The sequence below is a fragment of the Misgurnus anguillicaudatus genome, chromosome 13 (assembly GCF_027580225.2).
Source record: "Misgurnus anguillicaudatus chromosome 13, ASM2758022v2, whole genome shotgun sequence".
Taxonomy (NCBI): Eukaryota; Metazoa; Chordata; class Actinopteri; order Cypriniformes; family Cobitidae; genus Misgurnus; species Misgurnus anguillicaudatus.
The window spans coordinates 28527715-28545204 of record NC_073349.2 but is presented as its reverse complement, the minus strand read 5'-3'; the positions used below and the strand labels follow the sequence as shown (position 1 = coordinate 28545204).

Sequence of the window (17490 nt, the reverse complement as noted above, 5' to 3'; positions counted from 1 at the left end):
ACTCACCCCCATGTCATTTAAGATGTTTATGTCTAGAAATTATTATTATTATTTTTTTTTTGAGGAAAACATTTCAGGATTTTTCGCCATATAGTGGGCTTTAGTGGATCTCAATGGTTTGCCGTTTTAATGCAGCTTCAAAGGTCTCTAAACGATCCCAACCGAGGCATAAGGGTCTTATCTAGGGAAACAATCGTCATTTTTGACAAAAAAGTACTTTTTAACTACGCGGCAGCCGACCCCACGTATTACGTAATCACGTCAAAAGGTTACATATGTGAAACGCATACTTGTGGTCCATTTTAAACAATAAACTGACACAAAGAAATTAATTAGTTTCATTCCTCATACAACAACTTCAAAACGGTCCTCTTTCTCCACACTTGTAAACACTGGAGCGGTAGTTTCGCATACGTCATGTTCGACTTTATTACGTAATATGCAAGGTCGCGCTGGCGCCTCACATGGCCAGTGCAAGACGAGAAGTTGTGGTTTAAAGGGGTCATAGCGTGAAAATCTGACTTTTTCCATGTTTAAGTGTTATAATTGGGTCCTCAGTGCTTCTATCAAACTAGAAAATGTGAAGAAGAACAACCCAGTAACTTTCTTTTTGGAATCTTTGCGAAAAAATTGAGGTAGGAAGGCAAATTACAATAATACCGCCCCTTAATCTGCACTATCCAACCATGGCCATTTAATGCATAGAAAGAGAGAGAGAAAAAAATGATTGACAGCAGAATTGAGTTTCAAATTTCAACAAACCACCATCATAATTGTGATCAATGTTTGCATTTCATCAGTTAATTTGCATTTTAAAGGACAAACCCAAAAACGGCACATTTTTGCTCAGGTCTACAAAGCGGAAATTTTAACATGTTATAATGAATAATCTATGGAGTATTTTGCATTAAAACTTCACATGCGTACTTTGGGGACACAAAAGACTTATTTTACATCTTAAAAAAATCTAATAATATGACCCCTTTAAAAATTTTTTTTGCGAAAATGACGATCGTTTCACTAGACAAGGATCGTTTAGAGTCCTTTGAAACTGCATTGAAACTGCAATTTTAAACTGCATTAAAACTGTAAACTGTTGAGGTCACTAAGGTCCACTATATGGAGAAAAATCCTGGAATTGTTTTCATTTAAAAAACGTACATTCTTAAGGGGATCGCACACCGGCCGAGCAGCTCAGCGCCGCGCCGCGGCGTTCTAAAAAAATCGAACACATTGTTTTCTATGAGTATACGCACACCGGCGCCGCCAGGTAGCGCCTGTCCGCGCCGCCCAGCTGTGACTCAGGAAGTTGTTGAAATCCCTGTCGCGCCACAGAGTGCCACTTACATAGTTTAACATTAATTAACATCATATTTGTCCCAAATCATTAACGACTAACATTGGCTGCTAACGTATATTTTGCATTTTGAAGTAGACGCTATCTGACAAAGCTTGCGCTATTTAATGTGTACTTCCGGTTTACAATACCTCCGAATTCTCCTAGGCGCGACGCGGCGCTGGGCGGCGCTGAGCTGCGCGACCGGTGTGCGATCCCCTTTAATTTCTCGACTGAACAAAAAAAGACATAAACATCTTGGATGACATATGGGTAAGACATCTGCATGAAGTTTTCAAATAAAGCCAATGTTCATTAATTTGATGATTCACATGATTGATTAGAGTAAAAACGAAAATCAAAATACATCTTAACTTTATCAAATGTATAAATATTTTTGTATAGCTCAGTGGTAGAGCATTGAAGCTACAGTACATTCCTGGGAATCGAACGTATGACGTTTATGTTGCTAGCACAATGCTCTACCAACTGAGCTACGGGAACCCATGATGTATTTCTGTAATACATCACAAGATACAGGACAGATCTCTTCCTACCGTCTCCTCCTCCTCCCTCATAGCAGGCATGGTGCTTATGGAGAGGTTGATAGCTGTGATGGTGACGAACAGGACCGACAAGCATGCGAAGATCTTCCCCGGAAGACCGGAGTGAGGTTTCTCCACCATGTCTCTTAATTTTTCCATACAACGTCCGAGCCGAGACTCCCCGGCCAAAGCGCTTCCGCTGTCATCGTCGTCTTCCTCGTCTTCTTCCACTACCCGTTCCAACTCATCGCACTCCTCCAGACGCTGCAGGAGGCGCCTACGGCAACACCACTCTAGGTTTTCTTCCGGAACACCCCAGTAGAGCAGCTCTTCCTGAAAGGACAGGGCGCACATCTCACGTAGCGACCGCAGCTTCCCGGCACGCAGGAAGGTAAGGATCGTCCGGAAAGCGCAGGGGCTGCGGTCGAAGAAGAACTCGTTGCGGACCACGTCGTAGTCGTCGCAGACCCGCATGATCTCATCGAAGCTGTTGCACATACGCAGCTGACCGAGCCGGGAGAGAGGGAAGTCCTCGAGGGTCGTCCAGGGAAGCTGATACCTGAGACCTCCGACATTGATGGTGACGTGGAGGCGCTGGGCACACGACGGGATGTCGGTGTCGGCGAAGGGATGGTCGGCATCGAATGGGACAATTGGAGGGAGGCGCTGGGCCCGTTTATAATAAACGCCCTTTAAGGCCTCTCGCTCCTGGATGGGCGGTGGGTTTAAAGAGGTGTCTGAGGTGCAGCTCAAGGCGCTGTAGTCGTAATCAGAACCATCGCCTGCCAGTAAAGTCATCTTTTACCTGACCACCTCCACCTTAGCGGCCGTCACATGCCCGCAGTCCAGCCTTTCCTCTCTGAAGGAAAGAGGGAAATGTTGAATTAGTGATGTTAATATTATGATTGACGGTCCTGAAAGCTAAAAGGGCAATTCATGGTCACTCAGACATGAAATCTGAGCAAGCATTAGCAATAATGAATATCTTCCTGGTCATTTACTTTTACATGATTGCTTTACTTGTATTTGCTGTTTGTTTCAAGGTATAATGATAAAACCACTTTTATAGAGATTTAAAATCTTTGGCACTAAAAGAAAAACCTCATCCGGAAGAGCCAGTGGGACGAAACAAATGCTATTACAATAAGTGGTTGCGGTTAAATGTTCGGCTGAGGCACATGACATCACATAAAACACATAAAAAACAGTCTAATGGACACAAACCAGCCAGGCGTTGATAATCAATAATCTTGTTGTTTACTTTTTAGGCGAGAGTTTGTATTTTTGAAGTGGATTGCAAGAGTTCAATCTTCTGATTGGTTTTTGCGGCTTGCTTGTGGCTGATTTGATTTGGTGTCTTGGACAAATTGTTCAGATATGGAGGACACTTGTTAGTAAGATTGTGTTATGTAGGCGACTTCAAAATCTTCTGAAAAGCAGTGGTTGTTTTGGTATCCTGGTGCAAAGTTTTTACTGTTGCATATCTCTGGAGACTACAGTTACACATACAGTAGTGTATACTATATTCGTATAGCACATATCATACATCATATACCACTGGGCCGTTGAATGCTTTGTTCTGATTGGTTGAGAAATGTTCCATGGGTTTGCATTATTTTTTAATTAACTCACACTTGACCTGTCAAATGTCTAAAATAACCATCAGAGCTATATGGTATAAACAGAATAATTGACTCCGGTCCTTTAAATTATTTAAAAGTAATGCACACTCCCATCTTGGGTGTGCATTATTTTCAAATATCTCACTGCCCGTCGTCAATTATTCCTTACATATTATAGACTATATAGTGCAACCATGCAATACGTTTAATTTTGCACAAAAACACCTCACAAAACAATAGTTTTGTATAAAAGGCCTCCTATTGATAAGGTCATGGTTTTAATAATTTAGAGATTAACTCTTTCCTCGCCATTAAAAAGCACCTATGGTCCGATTCATGTTTTAAAATGTACTTTGGTGTATATGTGTGTATTAGTACATGTTAACGATATGCAAAAGGTACATACTCCAAAGTAAACGATCACGAGAGTAACGGTACATTCACACGGGGCGTAAGCGGTAACGCTTCCCATTCCCTTTTAATGGGTGACGTCATGCATTGGCGAACTGAATTGTGGATCCGTCGGCAACGCGTCAGTGCCGTTGCTCACGGCAGAAGTTGAACATTTCTCAACTATTGAAGTGGCAACGAATCAGATCGCCTTATGCAAATAACCTAGGCAGAGCCACGTTTATGGAAGACAGGAGCATGTGTTGCGGCCACTGTGATTGGCTGTTGGCCACGCTTCATTGCGGCCACTGTGATTGGCTGTTGGCCACGCTTCAGACAAGCCTTCCGTCAAGCCTTAACGCTTTCGCCCCGTGCGAATGTACCATTATCATCTCTGAAGTAAATCTCTTTTTTTGGACTACAACAAACACACGGATTGTAGGCAACAGTTTATTTCCTGGGATTGGTGATGTAGAGAAGACCGACATTAACATAATTCCTCCCACTTAAGTTAGTTTAGTTAACTCCTGTTGGCAACCGAATCTTTCAAACATGGTAAGGAGCATCACATTTCCTGCTGCAATCAGAGGTATTGAGGCCAATCACAACGTACAGATTAGCTGGCCAATCAGGGACACAGAGCTTTTCAAATCCGTGTGTTTCAGGAAGAAAGTGAAATCTGGAGCTACAAAAATGTACGATATGTGGAAAACAATGTTTTTTAACCACAAACCACGCAAACATTATACCAAATACACAAAATAATGTTGTTTTTTTTAGCAATGAAATAGGTGCACTTTAAGAGAAAATGCTTTCCTGCCAATGATGAACTTTTATGGCAATTTATATTTCTGCTATTATCCACTAGGTGGCACCCTCACCCAACTTATAAAACTCTAAAGCATCCACTGATCCAAAAACAGTAACAACTCTGTGTATGTTTTGTTCTGAATCTAAATCCTTTACAAAAATGCAATTAACTCAACTTTTTGCTAAAAATTTTGTATTTTTGAAGAAGCCTACCTATATTCGAGAGGTTATAAAAAGAGAATAAATAAAGATAGGATGAAACTTTTTGTTCTTTCATTTGATATATTGTATGTTTATTAAAGAAAAAATTAGGCTGGCAACTAAAAAAAATACGCTAGTTAAGTTGTTGCCACAGTATATTCTTATAGCACACATATTTATTATTAGAGATGCATCGATATATCAGCCCATAATCAACAGATGCATTTTTCCCTTTACCTTAATAATATGCATTACTACAGATCTGTATGATCCATCAGGTACTGTATTTGCCATCTCCCAAAAAAATAAATGCTACAAAAAATATTCACACATACCACATTCACACACAGACTTTACTTGTATTGCTTAATTTCATCATCGAGAGCATTTCAGTGAAATAAGCTACATCTGCTTTGACTTGTTAAACTTGAGTGAGATTTGGCAAATAAATGAACATTTGCAACCCAAGTGAACAGAATATATTGGCATGCAACAGCCTCCGACATGCAGTCTCCCGATCCAACTCAGAGTGTGAAAATGAAAGCTCAAGTAGTTATAAAAACACCTCGTTCCAAGTTCCTCTCAAATGGTCACCTACACAACAGGGAAATCCCGCTGTATTTGGGTTCATGAGCACAATGCGAACCACCATCCAAAACATTTAATGTGTTGGCTCACCATCTCCCCAATAGAAACATTCACCTCACAGATGTTTCTTAGAGTCCATGGCCGGTGTCCAAACTAATTAAATCAATTACAATGATTAAGCTGTAATGGGTTTACAAGTCACAAATTAGTGTCTGCGGCCTTGTGTGTTCAGGCGCCAATCATGGGCCAAGATGGGGGCCTTCGGGTTGCTAAAATCAGGAAGCGCTTGCGTCACTGCATGCTTATTAGGCACCTGCGCTGTCAGTCGTGGCGAGATAATCATTACGCTTGGCCTTTTGTTTCCGACCTGTCAAATTAAGCACGCGCCAACCGCTGGGCTGCTGAAGCTCATGACGACCACCATCTGAAGGAGGGCTGAGTGTCAAAAAAGGTGTGATGAGAAGAAGTGGATGAAAAGAAGGTCAACATATTCACCACAAGATATAAAGAAGAGAAGGGAAATAAACTGATGGAAAAATGACAACTGATGTCCGTCAAGACAATTTAGAAATGTATTTAGTGTAAAAACATACCTAATATGTTAGAAAACCAATAATGAATAAATAGACACTGAACCAAAATGAAACCATTTCAAAACCTTTATTAAATAGCACCTATTATCTGATTCACGATTTTACATGTCCTTTGGTGTGTAAGTGTGTATTAGTACATGTTAACGATATGCATGTTTTTTTTTACAGTGGATGTGATAGCATATACCCTTTAATTGTTTGTACACAATGATGACGTAGCAACGTATGCGCGCGCATTATGGCAAACTGAAGTATGGCGAGAATCAGCAGCGTGTCAAGCTACGCGAGCGGATTAAGCAACGCAGACACAGAAAGTTATTTAAAAAAGTTGACTTTATCAAATGGTATCGAGCTACAAGATCCGTGTACTATAGTGGAGTGGATAGAAGACGTTACAAGATGGCCAAATAAATAATCTAAATATAAAATATATAATAAAAATATACAAATATTTGTAACATTTTGATGCTGAGAAACCGTTTTGATAAACTTTCTGAGTTGCTAACACGTTAGAACCACTGGGGAACAACACCACTACCGTTGCCAAAATGCACGCGCAACTATGGTCTCGTGCACACTGCAAACTTTCGGGAGTGATAACCGCATTAAAATGCGGGAGTGAATCCCCTAAATGTACGGAACAAGACTCACTCCCGAAAATGTGATGATTGACACAAAAATAACCATAGCAACGTTCTGCCTTCTCGCATGCTTATCACTCACAGCTTTGACTAAAATAATAACAGCATTGTGTTTTGCCAGGTCCTCGTCCTTTATGTACGTTAATACCGTTTTGGCGCTTAACCGTTTATATCTTTTGGCTCATGAAGTGATCAAGTTTTTGGTGTTAATAAAGTGTGAAGGTGCCAGTCCCAATATTTTGATCTTTGAGGTAAAGCATTTAGATTTATTTCGGTTTATTATTCGATTTTTCTTGTTTGCTGTTTTTTTAGTGCAAGATCTGGCAACACTAGTCAGCAAACGTTTGTGCCTCTGTCATTTTCTGAATAGCGCATACAGGAGAGTTTTCCCCCTTCTAGGAATTTATTTTTTCAGAAGAGAGACCTGTCATGTCCACGCTGCACGCTTAAACACTTGATTAACTACTAGTTGTTCAGTTCGGTTATGTACACACTGTGCAGAGTTTCTGTAAATGCAGTTTTCACTACCTGCTTTTTACCTGCAACTACCTGCAGTGTTATGTTTAAACAGAGGTGGCGATAGAGAGGCAAAACAGATTACAGTGCTTTTTGGTGTCCCTGTTCATAAATATATACACTAGATGTCGCCTTGGGGCTCTGAGCATGCGTCAAAACCGCCGCCATCTAAAGCTGCTATCTCCGCCTGTACTTCGAATTCATGGACGATGCCAGACTTTTGTGCTGCGTATGGATGTTCTGGCTACTAGCACTATGCATTACAGTTAGAAAAAGTACATTTTCATAAAATCAAAACTTTTATTTTTCCTGGACTCAATGCTAAATACATGTCTGACTGTTGAAAAGAACCAAAAGAAAACCAAGAAAATCGCGTTCACGACGATTTATGGTGATTTTATTTCTGTTACACCATTGCCTACAAAGACGCTGATGCGGGGTTCCCCCTGTTTCAAGATGGCGGCTCTAGTTTACGCATTCGGTCCAATGAACTGCCGTAGCCAAGGCGACATCTAGTGTACATATCTATGGTCCCCGCTCACATTATGTTTTTATTATTTGGGTAAAAGCAGATTCTGCTAAACATATGTGTTTTTCACAAAAGCAAGTCAGTCAAACTAAAACGATTTAAAAATTATGACATAAGTATAATTTCTAAACTGTTGCAAGTATGGACAGAACTGAAGAATGTGAGAGGAATATAAAGAAAGAAGACGAAGCATTGAAGTGCAGGGTAGAGCATCAAACATATCTTTCTCTTTCCTTCTCTCTTTCTCTCTGACGCAGCGAGATCACAGCTTTAACTCCAGGGTTTTTTCTCCAGATTGCCTCTGAGTCACAGGACTGTGATTGTGGCAGTTACACGCTGAGCATACTTTCCAAAGCTAACATCGGTAACCTTCATCGCCTTACCAAACAGAACAGCGGTAAAGTTTTCCAACCCTGTGCTTTCAGCTTACTGTAACAAAAGCCTCTGGATGATGTTGATACCAAAGCACGTCAAGTCATTTACTCCATTGTGAAAAGTGCTCTTAGAATAATGTCATCCACTCACAGATTTCCATCTGCTGAATGATGTGAGATATTTGATATTCAGTATACAAATGACACAAAGATTACAGCAATCTTTATGTACATTGTTACATTTTTTAGGCAAATGGAAAACAATTATTCATACCGTGACAGAAAATTGCTTATGTGTTTAAAGTCGGCATGAAACGTACATTTCCCTATGGTACATTTACATTTAGGCATTAATCAACATCCAAAGCGACTTATAAGGAAAATAAGGAAACAATAAAGTGATTTGTCGTATGGAGGAAATAATACAAGAAGTTCTTATACCAAGTTACTAGTATTCAGAAACAAGACCTTTTGAGAGAAAGAGAAATTTTGTAAGTTTTTATTTTATTTTATAGAAGATAGTAGAGATAGAATAGCAGTACGGAAAGACATGACATATATCTGAGTGAAACTATGAAGCCCCTAAGGGGATATGGAGCAAAAAAATTTGTCTGCACGTAAAACTTTTGTGTGTGCACACGAAACTAAACGAGATAGTTTTCTTGCGCACCCGAAACTATCGCGTGCGCACGTGAAATTATCGCGTTTAGTTTTGTGTGCACACGAAAAAGTTTTACGTGCACACGTGAAACTAAAGCGATAGTTTCATGTCCGCACGCGATAGTTTCACGTTTAAAAAATACTTTAAAAAGAAATTCTGCACATGAAGGTTTCGCGTGAACACATGAACGTTTTACGTGAGCACGCGAAAGTTTCACGTAAGCACATGAAACCAAACTTTTGATTTTTTACTCCAATGTCACCTTACCCACTAAACACAGGACATCGGATAGATGTGCAGATCATGTCTATATTGGGTCCGTTAGTCCATGACCAATTCTGGACATCTATTCGAAGTCCAAACTAGGTCCACTATTTGGACGTCCAAACATGACCCTACTTCATATTTACGGGCAACATTTGGCGTTTGAACTGGGTAATTTTTTGGACGTCATATTTACGGGCAACATTTGACGTTTGAACTGGGTAATTTTTTGGACGTCATATTTACAGGCAACATTTGACGTTTGAACTGGGTAATTTTTTGCACGTCATTTGGACGTCATATTTACGGGAAACATTTGACATTTGAACTGGGTAATTTTTTTGGACGTCATTTGGACATCTATGACAGGCCTATGTCTATATTACATAATTAGGCCTATAAAAATGTGTTTATTTACAAACATCAGCATTATTGTACCAACATGATTAATACATACGAATAGTCTATATTATTTATACAGTACTGTTTTTTCTGCTTTCTTGAGTTACATACAAATTCATCTAAATGTACAGTTAAAAATCTGTAAATGTGTAGTTCGTTATAATAAAAGTATATGACCACACTAACAATTTAACATGAAAATATTCTCACATATTCTCATTATTTTGAGTTCATGGTATGAATGCAATAAGTGTGCCTTATATACAATGTAAGGAAATAGCTGTGTGGCCAAGTGGTTTCTAGAGACTTGTTTGTAACCCAGAGATCGATAGAGACAATATGTCTTTTCGCTTTTTTCATGTCTCTTTTCCTTACACAGAGGTCTTACGGATGTCAACATTTAGACGTGCAGAAGACGTCGAAAAAAAGACGTCGCCTGGCGTAACAAAACAACCCCTTTTATGGACCGGATTCAGATGTCCATAAATTACATGAAAAAGACGTCATTCCGATGTCACTTTGCGCAGTGGGTAGGGGCTCGTTATGAAACAGCTTCTGAAATGAGGAAAAAATTTAGGGCGGGACTTGATTTTGTCTATTGGGGACTAATTGGATCTTTGGAAGTTGGGCATTGCTAAAAAAACACGAGGACAATCGACAATCGACAATCGACAAAGGACAGTCCCCAATAGCCCCCCTTCGCACCATAACTTGTAATAGGAAGAACAGTCTTTTCGACAGGGGTTGGACGTTACCATATTTATAAATCATTTATAAAAAATACATCAACAATATTCCATAAAAGTTGAGCTGTCGGGTTGGATTTTGTGGAAAATGTCAGATGTTTTTTACCAAGTGTAAAGATAAGTATTTAAAGTAACCTGCAGTGTTATATTTTAAACAGAGATGGCAACAGAGAGGCAAAACGAATTGCAGTGCTTTTTGGCATCCCGCTCACATTATATTTTCATTATTTGGGTAAAAGCCGATTCTGCTAAACATCTTTGATGAATTTAAAACTCTCAGTGAAGTCGTGCAAAATCGAACAATAACTATCTTAAAGCAACACTAAAGACTTATTGCTCTTTGCTCCCCCTACAGGTTAGAAGCGTAATTGTTTATTACCACTGTCGTAAATACTGCAGCATAGCTGGCTCTGATTGGATTGTAGGTCTGCCGTAAAGCAAGTTTTTGTAGTTTTCACTCGAACTACAGGACCACTACCCGACGGTTGGAAACTTCTTCAGTGCGGTTTTGGCCGATAGAGAGCTGCAAAGCGAATGTGAAAGTGCCATTCACCCTGTTTTGAATGGATGAACCACTGAAACTTTTTTGTAAACGTTATTTTAGGGGGAAAAAACTCTTTAGTGTTGCTTTAAAACCTAACACCTTTTAATATTTTAATTGAAAAGAGAAAGCAAGACTTGTCATACTTAAATAAAAACAAACATATCAATGCTACAAGTGTGCGTTTGCCGTCAAAACATATTTGTTTGATTTTACCTTCCGGTACTACAGTGAACCAAATGTAAAGCAATTTTTATGTCTCTGTTTACCATCTGCACAAACTTGTTTTGCCTGCGTTTGCATCTGCATATGTGTGAGCGTATGAAAGCTTAATGCACCAATAACCACAATGTCTGCGTTATTTGATCTAACTTGTCAAAGTGATGGATAACGCGCGACAATAACTTCTGGCTGATCTGTATGAGGTTTATCAAATTATTTCAGACTTATTTGCATGGCAACATAATAGAAGCCTCAATGAAACACTACATCCGCTCAGACGCAATGTCCAAATAACAAAAGAGCTTCTGTTGCTTATTTTTGTCCATCACATTCTAATTCAGCCACTTTAAAATCATGTTTGTTTGTCTTGTTTTTCCTTTTCCTTTTTTTTTTGTTGATAAAACCGTCCTCCACTGTTGCCTGCTGAGACCACTTGGCAAATTGCACCTCACCCCCTCCTCCTCATCTCATGCTCTCTTCTGGTGCCACCCACCCATCCGTCCGTCTACGGGCTCTAGTCTGCTTCCTGGAACTTCGTGTTTTTATGACTTCTGATTCCTCGCCTACACCATCCCTCATCACCTTAAACCGATCCACCTGTGTACCTGAGGACTTCGTCTTCCCAATAGAGTGACTGTTTTGTTTCTTGATTTATCTTTTGACTTTTGTTGATGCCCCATTTGGAGTGATCTGGTGTGGATATGCAAGTAATATATACAGTCTACATGTGACCAATAGAAGTGCTGTTTTTGCAATGGTATAGTGAGCATTTATTATTATTTATCAGTCTCTTTATTAGAATACAACATTTGGAATCTATTCAAATAGTCCCCTGCCATTGAAAGTAACCAAGGGGACTATTTTCGTGCAGTGCGTAATATCACTATATATCTGCCTAGAAAATCGCAACTTTTCTGTTGGTCTTAGTACACGATGTAGCTACAGAAGAGTCAAATTTTAAATAGGAAAAATATCGAAACTCTTTTATTATTTTTTAGCACGATGCTAATGGTCTAATCAGATTCAATGGATTGTGCTAAGCTATGCTAAAAGTGCTAGCGCCAGACCCGGAGATCAGCTGAATGGATTTCAAAACGGTAAGAATCAAATGTTTATAGTCATGGCAATCCTGTGGGTGCTCCCATGGAAAAAAGCCAGATATGTAGGGCCCTATAATTTCCGCGATCACGTAATCGCGGACGGAATCGCGGAATTGGCTAATTAACACGGAATCTAGTATTAAGGCGGAATTTTGCGGAATTTAACATATTTTGAATAAAATTATGTTTTTGTGTGGGAGACGAACGTATGTCTGGGGGAAATGCAGACCGGGGGAAGTAAATCTGGGCGACGCCCCCTCCCGTCGTTTCAGACCCCCTCCAAAACACTGAAACCATGTGGAAGCGGCTCTCCACGACTCTGCTTTCCTCAGCGAAAAAAATATAAAATTCGACGCTAAGCACTTAGTTCCAAGCAGGTCTCACATGACTTTTATGTGACCGGAGAACTGTTATTTTGGAAGTTTTGTCAACACACTGTTCACGGTGAGCGCAAAGATACATGCACTCTCTCATCCACGTCTGTCTCACTGTACCTCTCTCACGTGCACGCGATCACGCATCTGTCCGAAGTGCGAACACAAATCCTCATGTATTTGTTCAGTTTTATGCATTTCAAGCGAGCTGAGGCAAACTAACTATCCCTCGCATTTAAAATATAATCATCTGCATCATGGCGCCGCTCTCTGTCTCTCTTTCGCTCGCACGTGCAAAGAGCTGCGTGCTCATTCTGTCCTAAGTCAGATCACTATCCTGTGTATGTTTGTAAAGTTATATGCATTTCAAGCGATTGTGTATAAAATATGGATCGCGTTCCGCTGGATTGATGTGTTTAAGGCACTTCTGAAGGCACCACTGCTTTGACATCTTGTTGTAGCCTCCTGCAACAACAACACTAAACAATGCATTGAATTGAGTTGTGTGTGTGTGTGTGCGCGCGCGCGCATGTGCGTGTGTATGTGCGTGTGTAAATGCATCTTTTATAGTCATTAAGTAATCCTGTTATCCAGTTTGTCCCCAAATCTTTACATATCTCTAAAAATTTACATTTTAATCATTAACATTAAAGGCACACTATTTTTATGACTAAAATAAAAGTAAAGGGTAAAAAATATAATTGCCAAAAATTAAAACGGATAAAACGGAATTTGCAAAAATTAAAACGGAGAAAACGGAATTTGGGAAAAAATAAAACAGAATTTGGGAAAAAATAAAACGGATTTTATAGGGCCCTAGATATGCTAAATTAATTTGTATCAAAAATGCTTTTGAAATTCGGGATCCTCCCTGATTGATGGATCTCAGGAATTTTAATATCTACAACGCTTTGATGAATATGCTGAACAAGGGGGACTTTACATTTTGCGTCTAAAACACACAGAAAACACAATAGTGCCCCTTTTCTCCTTCTTTCCAAAGCGCTTGGGTGCTCCCATAGCGTCTGCCGTTGCTAAGCAACCTTAGCGTTGTGTGACATTTTGCCAAGCACCCACCGGCAAAAAAATTAATCAGATGGATGTTGGTATGTTTACGCACTAGCCATTATTTTTAATTGAAGGAGATGAGTTACCCAAGACAAGAAAAGATTATAGTACACAATTCTAAAACAAATCCGGTGACCCGTAAATACAAATAAACTGGTTGTCTTCAAGTGTTGTCCACTTCACGAGGCATCGCAAGAACAGACAGGTGGATGACATCAAAGTAGTAAGAGCGATTCGAAAGCAGAACCCTTTGTATGATTTTTTAAAAACTGAAGATGTCATCCGCCTGTTCGGTTCATGAAGTCGAACACATCGGCTGTTTCATTGCAGTTTTACTATATATATTCCTTTTTTCGAAATCCATAAATAAACATCTCATATGAGCATAATTTTGTTAAATTGAAGTGTATCCACTGGGCATATTTTCAATGCACAATTTAAATTTGCGCAATCTGAAGGGTAATACAAATGCAACTTGGTGATTATATGACCTCACAAATAAACACTTTTGTGTTATGCATAACATTTGCATTAGCCTAGAAAATCATTCCTCATTATTTTCTTGCTTTGTTAAACAAGCAAACAAATCATCTGTTGAGTTATTCTTATATGCGCACCATCTGGAAAAGCTTTCCTCTCAGTGTGAATGCTCATAAATTATCACAGATAAACGCTATGAGCATCTTAAGCCGCATTCAGCATCTCTGCGCTACCCAGAACGCCACTGACTAATACCGTACACTCCTCATTTGTAACTTTGACACCTGTAGCCTGCAGCGAGGATTATTTCTGCATCAGATCTGAAGGGACGCAGTAACATCTTTGTTCACGGACTCTATGCACAGTGTAAACAACACATGTTCAACATGAGAATGAAACATCAGGATATTTAGGTCCAACAGTGCCCGCAGCTACAGCATCCTCGTATCATAAGACATCTGCTTACAGTAACTCGAACAGGGATTGGAGAGAGAGAGATTTTTTTAGATATTAGTGGGTGGATTTAATAAATCGCTGAATATATTGAAACAAGAAACATCTTCGGGAATGTAATTGCCTTGCGGATTCTCTCGTTGTCGGTCGTACATGAAACAGTCTCTCTGCTATGCAATGTTTCAGTAAACCTCTCTATCTCCTCACTGTACTTAACCTTTGCCACATCACTGCTTCTATTCCTGGCTGATTTTCACAGGCAGATGATGTATGCACAGCATTCTGATGTTGTTAAACCCCAGCGTTCCTGGGTTAGGAGTTTGTGTTTTCATTTAAATTCCAGCGGCAGGGTCATCCTGATTTACATTTGTGCACTAATGGCTTTGTTTAGTAATGCATTGTTGCATGGACGCATTTAAAACGCGGTCACGTTGCAGACCTCTTGTAAGGGATTATCAGATGGTGAATCTCACCAAATCTTTCTGGAACACGTTCAGGGCTTTTTTCACCATGAAATTAAAATAAATCAATATTTTGCTTACAGGTTTAACAGCAAACGAGTGTTGCGAGTGCTATAAATTAAACACATAATGGCAAAATTTACACTTAAAATTCATTACTAATTCAGCATTTGGTTAAATACATTACAACCCAAGAGGCTGGGCTCGTCCCTTTTTGACCCAACGCCGGGTTAAAAATAACCAAGCATTTTTTTAGAGTGTATAAAAAATAATACAGCAATGCAAAAAAATGTTACTTTTAAATTTTAGTAAAATTAGTGAGATTTATCTAATAAGGAATTTAATTGTAAAAAATCAGTATAAAGCGATATTAAAATGTGCTATTAACCACCCAGCCAAATGTGAATGAAAAAAACAGGTAAATAAAATAATAGGATTATCTGTTCTTAAATGCTGGGGGCGTGTCCAGTGTTGATGCTGAAACCACTCCCACTCAAAGGAAAGCTCTCATCTAAATGGATAGTCACGATTGAGCGGGAAATCGCTGATGCTAATGCAGTCTAGGGGTGCATTAAAAACAGGATCCCCCCTCCCCAAAGGGTACTTCAGGAAGGGAACACCATATAAACAGTCGCTCCGGATAAAGAGAAAGTGATGTTGTTTTTCATTCAGACTGATCTCAAGGAAAGTCGTGTTATAGTCATGCAAAATTTGATTAATTTATTCGTGTCTATGGCACAAAATTCAGCTTTTTCGTGCTTGGAGCACGAATGTCTTTTTCGTGTCACGTGCACAAATTTCTATAAATAGTTTTCCTTTGATTTTATGTATTGTTTTTTCCTATTTTCTTAGCATTGTCAAGTGGGGTTGGGGTTAGAATCACTTTCTTTTACATTTTTAGACATCCTAACCCAAACCCCAACTCCAGGTGAGAATGGTTTTAAAAGCATGTAGAAACCAATATGTAAAAGTACATCCTAACCCTAACCCCAAATCTAACCTCAAGCGACAATGATTTAAAAATAAAAAGAAAAGAGAAAACACTAAATAAAATGAAACAAAAAAGAAAGTCGTGCCACGGCCACGAAAAACTATTTATAGAAATTTGTGCGGGTGACACTAAAAAGACATTTGTGCTCAAGGCACGAAAAAAAGCTCAATTTCATGCCATGGACAGAAATAAATTAATAAAATTTTTCGTGACTATAACACGACTTTCCGTGACATCATGTTGTTTTCATTGCTGTATTATTTGAGTGTTTTATAATCTGCCACAGTATGAGACACAATTGTGCGACTCCCTGAGTGTTTACACATCAAGAGTTGTAATCTTTGAAGGGAATAGGGCATAAGGACTTCCGACTGGGAATTTAAAGGTGCAGTGTGTACATTTTAGTGGCATCTAGTGGTGAGGTTGTGAATTGCAACCAATGGCTCCATCCACTGCTCACGTCTTGCTTTTGAAACACATAGAGAAGCTATGGTAGCCGCCACCAGACAAACATGTCATCGCTGGAGACAACTTAATAAAAAAGTTTGTCTGTTAAGGGCTTCTGTAGAAACATGGCTGCACAAAATGGCGACTTCCATGTAAGGGGACCCCCCATGTATGTAGATAAAACGTCTCATTCTAAGGCAATAACGGTTCATTATGAAAGGTCTTTATACACCCCTGATAATTTAGTTTTGTATATTATTTTGCATTTCTGTCAAGAGATTCTTCTAAAAATTACACACGGCACCTTTAAGGCATTATTTATATTTATTTATATGTTAGGAACAGGGACAAGCTCTGTGGCTCCAGTGTCTAATCGAGCCGGAAATGGTCAAAAGTGGTTTAATGGTCTTACTCCACAATTCAGTACTACATAATTCTCTGTCTTTGAATTTTCTTGCATTTATCTCATCATGGATAATCCAATATTATTTAAAGTTAATTTATGTTTATTACACACACTTGAAGATCTTATTAATCTGAAATACTGATGCAAAATAAACATTGCATAATCTAGGACTAATCTCCTAAAAACGACGCTATTATAAAAGACTTCAGGCAGCAGTTTAAACAAGATAAAGCAAATATTTTAAAAGTTTGATCTCTATATGCATGTTTCATCTATTTTGTTCCTTACATAAGAATTAGTACAGCAATCATGTGCATTACCATACAGTATTTTCATGCAATTACTCTCCATCTCCCATGTGACACCGACAGGCCAACCCTTAGTGGGTTACATCCAACCCAAGCACCGGAAGACACATGAACAAGGTGTCACAGCCACCACAGGCCGAATGTTTGAGCGGATGTCTCCATTAACAGGACCGCACCGCTCCTTACGGAGACCACAGCTGGAGAAGACAGACTAGAAAATGTGTTTGAAGAAGGAAGAAAAACAAGGAAGATAACATCCAATGTTACTGTCAGAGAGGAAAATAGATGGACCTTTAACGGGTGCGTGTCTAGCGGTTGATGGATGTACTGTAAGCTGCCCAGTGTCTTTAGAGACCGTCTAAACACTTCAGTTATATCTTCAGATACCGTCTATGATAAACTGGTGTCCTGTAAAGTGGGC

At 39.3% G+C, this 17490-nt stretch overlaps 1 protein-coding gene across 4 annotated transcripts in view; it reads right to left on the bottom strand.

Moving 5' to 3' along the window:
- Positions 1–17490, bottom strand: part of kcng1 (potassium voltage-gated channel, subfamily G, member 1) — a 77916-nt gene that overhangs the window by 4607 nt on the left and 55819 nt on the right. For all 4 annotated transcript variants that reach the window (XM_055188615.2, XM_055188613.2, XM_055188614.2 and 1 more), the window contains one exon: positions 1894–2740. In XM_055188615.2, coding sequence (XP_055044590.2) covers positions 1894–2679 — 786 coding nt within the window. In that variant the 5' untranslated portion in view covers positions 2680–2740. The remainder of the gene's footprint in view (positions 1–1893; positions 2741–17490) is intronic.